The sequence below is a fragment of the Apium graveolens genome, chromosome 2, assembly GCF_009905375.1.
Source record: "Apium graveolens cultivar Ventura chromosome 2, ASM990537v1, whole genome shotgun sequence".
Classification (NCBI taxonomy): domain Eukaryota; kingdom Viridiplantae; phylum Streptophyta; class Magnoliopsida; order Apiales; family Apiaceae; genus Apium; species Apium graveolens.
Window position 1 is genome coordinate 76,995,467 of NC_133648.1, and position 7,394 is coordinate 77,002,860.

The 7,394-nt window shown below is 36.2% G+C and overlaps 1 protein-coding gene across 1 annotated transcript; it reads left to right on the top strand.

Moving 5' to 3' along the window:
• The first annotated feature begins 3,457 nt into the window (after positions 1 to 3,457).
• LOC141690871 (uncharacterized) lies at positions 3,458 to 3,916 on the top strand. Its single transcript, XM_074495630.1, has one exon. The coding sequence runs from the start codon at positions 3,458 to 3,460 to the stop codon at positions 3,914 to 3,916; it is 459 nt and encodes a 152-aa protein (XP_074351731.1).
• The last annotated feature ends 3,478 nt before the right edge of the window (positions 3,917 to 7,394 follow it).

The following is a 7,394-nucleotide window of genomic DNA, read 5'->3' on the forward strand; positions in this document are numbered from 1 at the left end:
TCATTGGTTCTCTGCCTCTATTCATCACTTTTTTCTTGGCACAATATGATCCTCTCCAATAATTCGGGCTGTATCGCAATCTCAAACAGCTTTTTGGTACCGGCTCCGGTTACCTTCACTTCTATTTCCATTTTCTCAAAATCTCTTGTCAACTCTCCCAAAGACATTTTCATCTTGAGTCTCTCTTTTATACTAAGGGCATTAGCCACCATTTTGGCTTTCCCTGGATGATAAAGAATCTCATAATCATAATCATTGATTAGCTCTAACCACCTCCTCTGGCGCATGTTGAGCTCTTTCTGCGTGAAAATGTACTAGAGAACTTATGGTTTATGTAAATCTCGCACTTTTCTCCATACAAGTAGTGCCTCCAACCTTTAGGGCAAAACTATTGCCACGAGCCCAAGCTCATGGGTGGGGATATCGAATTTTATATTCCCTTAGTTGTCTTGACGCGTACGTGATTACCTTGATGTACTGTATAAGAAGCACCCTAATTCCTTATGCGAAGCGTCACTACAAATAAAAAAATATCTCCTTTTCCGTCCGACAACGCCAACATAGGGGCCGTCACCAACCTTTGCTTCAGTTCTTAAAAGCTGTTCTCGCATTTCTTTGTCCACTCGAACTTCTCAGTCTTACGAGTAAGCCGCGTTAAAGGGGCTACTATCTTTACAAACTTGAACGAACCTCCGGTAGTGACCGACCAATCCTACCTCTGGTAGTCGCCCTAACCAAGGTCATCAATTCCTCAGTGGTCCTTTATTCATTCTTGTCAGGATCCTTCACGGCATCCTTCTCAGCAATAATCCCTTCTAGGACAACATCCTCAACCGCTACATCCTCAATATGAACGTCATCCGGTCCCGTGTTAGGGCGCTCTATCGGATCCACAATCTGATCTCCAATACCTAATAAAATATCATCGCGTTGTTGCTCCTCAACCTCATATACGATAACGAACTACGCCTCTATCACGATATTTATAAGGGTTCCCCTAAGGGTTTTAACTGTCAGTACTACGTTAGGTAGTCCGACTATGAACTTGGCAAGAGTTCTTATTTATCTTAGTGAACTTATTATTTTAACGTCACTTCATCTCTGAGGTTTATAACGCTTAGCTCTGATACCATTTCTGTAACACCCCAAAATCCGGGATCGGGGATCCGGGTTATCACGAGTTCCATTTCCCTTAATAACACCCAATCTTAATAAACAATCAACTACTCTGTACTGAGACCCCACAATAAACACACACACCACAAGTTATAGTCTCAGAGAGGAATATCCAAAAATAACACGAGTCATTTTATTCCATAATTATATACCATTACACCTTAAAAGGGTTTCTGAATAAATTTATATTTCTTTGCCATTATTACAATTCATAAAGATACATAAGTCTGGTATATCAAAAGTTGAAAGCCTAGCCTATTGCTCTGATACCAATTGTTAGTCCCTTAACAATATAGCAAGAATTACAAAATGGGGGTTGAATGGAATTCTTGAACCTTTTTCTTAAAATAAAAATGTTCAAACTCGAATACAAATATAAGTGTTTTGATTAGCACAATGCGGAATAAAAACTTAATTGAATCAAAACATAAGTAATTAAAAACAAGAGTCTTTAAAAACTTTCTGGTGGATTTAAACAATTCCACCAGAGATATATATTATATCGAGAGAACTCTGTGTGCAAGAATGCTCACAGCTGCTTACAAATTTGAACTACTGAGAATACAGAGAAATGCTAATAATTCTGCTTACAAATGTTTCTCACTTTTTGTATCTCAGATCTTTGTTTCTGTTTGCTACTTCTTGGTTTATATAATACCAGGATTACAAAGTCAAAAGACAGGATCATTATAAAAACTATCGAGTCTAATGCTTTGTTACTTTGTTCTCTATTACCCAGTTAATAGGCTTCCTCATTCCATTTACATACATCTCGACGCATGTGACCAATTGTCACTGTCAACTGATGTTTGAATTCTTTATCTGTTGGGTACATGATCATCCGTCGACTTTATGATCATTCGTTGATGGCTTCATTGATCATCCATCGACTGCTATATTAAACATTCGTTGATAGCCATTTGATCATCCATCAATGGCTTTGTTAATCATCTGTCGGTAGCTATTTTGGCACTTGACTTCATTTCACTTATGCAGAATTACAAGACATCATTTATGTACAATTAATCAACCTATTCTGCATATCTAGTTAAATTCAACATGACTTATATGCTAATACAGAATCTATACAAAGGTGTTTGCAGCTACAGACTTATTATTACATAAGCTACTCACTCGATGGATAATAAGTCATCATCCGTCGGGACTATAATGAGTTATCCGTCGGGACTATAATTCTTATCCGTCGAGTGCTACATTATTTCACTAAGTAAAATCTACTTAAGTGTTTTGTTTATGTCATCATCAAGTAGTCAACATATGCACAACATAAAGACTATGATTGTTCGATACAATATCATCTGGGAAAGGCCAACGTGGTAGCAGACGCATTGAGTAGGAAGGAAAAGCTAAATACGATAACAATGCCGAAGGAATTATCTGATGAAGTTGAAAAATTGTAATTATAACTTTGTGATCATGGAGGAGCGGAAGAAATATGTTGTGCCATTACTTTTCAACCAACACTACTAAAGAGGATAAAGAAATGCCAAGATGAAGTAACCACTCAAGAGAATAGTCAGTTGACAGGAGAAGAGATATGTACACAAAAAGATAAACAAGGTGTGTTGAGATTTTTGACAAGAATTTGGATTCCAAATATGACTGAATTGAAGAAGGATATTTTGCAAGAAGCACACAACTCAAGATTTTTGATTCACCCGAGAAGTACCAAAATGTACCATGATTTTAAGAAGAGTTTTTGGTGGCCGAACATGAAAAGAGAGATTGCAGAATGGGTTTCAAAATATGACACATGCCAAAGAGTGAAAGCAGAACATCAGAAACAAAGTGGTTTGATTCAACCATTGAAGATTCCAGAATGGAAGTGGGAAAATATTGCCATGGATTTTGTAGTGGGTTTAACGCGAACACGTTCTAGACATGACGCAATTTGGGTGATAGTTGACCGCCTTACGAAATCGGTACATTTTCTTCCAATCAATGAGAAGTCTTCATTAGACAGACTAGTTCATATGTATGTTCGCGAAATCATGTTACGCCATGGAGTACCTATATCGATAGTTTTGGATCGAGACCCGCGATTCAATTCGAGATTCTGGAAACAATTTCAAGAAAATCTCGGAATGAAATTAAACATGAGTACGGCATACCATCTACAAATCGATGGCCAAAGCGAATGAACAATCCAAACCATTAAAGATATATTGCGAAGCTGTGCAATTAATTTTTTGGGAAGTTGGGACGATCATCTACCACTCTAGAATTCTCATATAATAATAGCTACCATTCAAGTATTGGCATGCCACCATACGAAGCTTTATATGGGAGAAAGTGTAGAACACCAACGAGTTGGGATGAAGTTGGGGAAGGAAAGAGTTTTGGACCTGAATTGATTCAACAAATGAAGGACACCGTCACTGTGATGAAGAAGAGACTCGTTGCTGCTCGGGATAGACAAAGGAAATACACGGACCCCGCCAGGAAGGATATGAAACTCGAAATTAGGGAAGTTATATTGCTAAAAGTATCACCATGGAAGGGTTTGACCCGATTCGGTAAGAAAGGGAAATTAGCTCCAAGATACATCGGACCTTTTGAAATCTTGAATCAAGTAGGGAAAGTTGCTTATGAGCTAGCCTTGCCGCCACAATATCAGCACGTGCATAATATATTTCATGTCTCATTGCTAAAGAAGTATAATCCGGATGCCAATCATGTGATAGAGATTGAGCCAGTGGAAATTCAAACTGATTTATGATATAAAGAGCAACCCGTACAGATACTGGATCGACTAGAGAGAATTCTTAGAAATAAATCAGTAAGTTTGGTGAAAGTATTGTGAAGGAATCCTAAAGTTGAAGAAGCAACATGGGAGTTAGAATCTGAAATACGGAATCGGTATCCTCAACTATTCTCCTATATTCTGAGGACAGAATCCTATAAGGGGGAGAGGATGTGACAACCAGTAAATATTTGAGCTATTTTATAAGTGTGATGTATTTATTCATAAATATTTTGTGTTATAAGGCTGACTATGTGGATTCGTTATATATTGTGTATAATTTTGTCCTGTGGCATTGTGAATGTTGCTGGAATATTTTTAAGCGTATAGCTTTTATATGCGAGTAAGATGTTCGTTACGCGATTAAATAAGTAGCGCGATTTGATAATATTTGAATAGTTGCGACTACGCGATTAAGTAATAATTGAGATTCTCGTGATTTAGTGATATTTGAATAAGTTGTGAATAGACGGATAAATTATATTCTAATATTGTGGAGTAGAGTCAATTTATTTGCAATTTCTTTTGTGATTTTTAATGTGTTAATTATATTTTTCATGATTTATTAGTATGATTATATTAGAAAAACTATTTTTAATATAAATTCTTTTTGTCCGAAATTTTTGAAAACAATTTTATTAAACTTTTAAAATCTCATAGTATTTATGGTATTAATTTTGTGATTTATGGATTTATATTTTAATTACTAAACCATATTCTTTTTAATTATACTTTTAATACTTACTGAATTACAAGTGTGCCCTTGCATGCAAATTCCACCCAAATAGAGATCAAGGGTAAGACTGACCTTTTACCCTCCACTAACTCCATTTGACCAACTAAATGACCTATAAAACCTTGCATGCAAAATATTGCTATTAGTGGGTGAAGGATAGAATGGTACAAAGCAAAATCCACTACCATTTGAATACGACAAAAGCTAGACTAAACACTCATTTCACCTCATTTTCTTCACCAACACATCACTCCACTCTCTCCTCTCCCTAACCCTCTCGGCCGCGCCTAAACCCTCTCCCACCCCTCTCATTTTTCTTCCTCATTTTCTCCATTTTCTTACACCTTTCAACTCCTCTAAGCAAGGGTCAACTACATTTGGTTCTATATCATCATTTGAGGTTAGTTTCTTAGTTGCATGTGGCTAAAGCCAAGGGTTTAACTTTGATTCTTGTGAATCTAGAGTTGAACTCAATATAGCACATAAAACTTGAGCAAGAGATGGTCTTGATGAAGTGTTTTGCTTCTATTTTCAAGCCATGATCTTAGCCTCAAGCATTCGGCAATGACTCCCAAGGAGCCGAATGGATTTTGTTGTTATGTGATAGTTTTGTTTGTTTTCAAGAAGGAAGAGACTTTGCATGTGACTTTTAAAGAACTTATGATCTTATAATATGTATTTTACAAAGTTTCCATCCTTGCATGCCATGATTTTTACGTTAAAAGTTGAAATTTATACTTGCATGTTATAGAATAAGTAGTATTTCGGATAAATGTGCTATGTGACTTAAATTTGAGTTTTTGTGCAATGCATGTCACGGTTTATGCTCTAAAATGATATTATGTTATGTGTCTTGATAAGTCATGATAAAATCTAGTAGCCATCAAGTTGATACCATGTATGTTTAGTTCGAAATTTGGCTTAAAAATCACATATATAAAATCTGCTCTACTATGCTCTCTATTTTTGCCTCGGTAAATGGCTTATATGGCTAGGTTTATGCTTGTATTTTTCCATAAAATGATAGTAAATAGGGTTGTGTATAAGGTAAGTTAGATTTGTTGGCTTGATTGTTGGTTTTGGTGTTAAAATGGGAGTTAAGGTGGAAGGAGGTACACTAGGCACTATGTAGCAGAATTTATCACCATAAGTATATGTTGTTTTAGGTAAGTTTTGGTAAGGCCTTGCTAGGCCCGATTTTAATGGAGTTAGGACTTGAGTTGTACTTGAGTACAATGGCTTTTATTCATTGAAAAACTAACAATTAGGTAGGTGCACACACATATTTCTGAGAGTAACTCAGAACAGGGCAGGACTGTGTAAGCTTGAACTTTGGTCAATTATAACCATGACATGAGCTAGGATTTCATGGGGACTTGGCGTAAATAAGTATAATATATCCTTAGGAAGTTTAAAAAACCATTAGAATTAAGAATTGAGTGAGAAAAGTGAGTTTTATGTGAGTGAAAACAGGGCAGAGTGAATTCGAGGGAGGATGGATAAGTGTCAACTTTGAGCAAAGGCCTAGAGAAGCCTAGGTGAGGCCTTGGCATGAAACCAAGTCTGAGAGTTAGGTTTAGGTATTAATAATCTATGGGAATTGGTTTTGTTAGAAGACCCCATGTAGAAGTTGAGCTTTCGGCCAAGGAGCACAGGACGTGCAAACTGGTGCTAGCAGGAACCTTAGTGTAAGTATTAATTTTTGTAAGCCTATAGGAGTGAGGCCTTTGAGTCTCACCAACTTTAGAAGTTAGTTTAGAGTCTTAACAACCTGTAGGAAGTGGTTTAGAGTGAAGGCCCAAGGTGGAGACATCCCATTTCCACCAAGGCACCCGAGAGCACCCTTCGAGTTGTCTTAGGAAAAACTTTAGTGGTATACGTTGTATTTGGGACTTAGAGGTGAAGAGTCTGAGTGTTTCACATCATCTTTAGGTTTAATTTAAGGTCAGTAATAGTTCTTATGTGTTACTTGCTTATGTGTTTAGGTATTTAGGTGATATTATAGTATAAAGAACTTTATGTGTTTAGGTATTTAGGTGATATTATAGTATAAAGAACTAGTAGTATATGCCATGCCATTATGTGATTATGTGACTATGTGGATTACTTGAATTGCATATGATTAAGTTATGTGTATTCTTGTATTTATAAGTTCTTATGTAATAGTAGTTATGATAAGAGTAAAAGTTAGTCTAGGAGTTTATAGGCTTATAAGGTGTTTAAGGGTGAATAGTAATGAGGTTAATATAATGTATAGGTTCCGAAGTGAAGGGGAAGATTCGTGCCGTCAAGATCGAATAATCTTAGAACTGTTGGAAGGCAAGTTACTACCTCCTTATGCTTATAATTGTTTCAAGTCTATATGCTTTTTCGTGAATGCTTAAGTAGTAATAATCACCATGTCATTACTTAATTCGAATACTTCCGTTAATAACTCTTAATCTTGTTAGTACCTTACCTTCAAAACACTCCTTATCCATTAGACAGTGAATACCAAACTCTCTACCAAATTCCCTAAAGTGAACCTCATTAGTGAACGTGAATTCTCTTGTTACAATTCCATTAATGTGATACCAAATCTTTCCCAGCATCCATGTTATAAAACATTAAAAATAAAATAAATGTTTTCTTGACTTAGTGGATTGGACTAGACGCAAGTCCTTTTCACACTTATTGATAGGCTCAGATATATCCTAGGGATCCCATTATATTTGAGAA

Bases quoted from the DNA above. Each gene is read 5' to 3' on its own strand.
- LOC141690871 (XM_074495630.1), top strand. From the start codon at position 3,458: ATGCCACCATACGAAGCTTTATATGGGAGAAAGTGTAGAACACCAACG.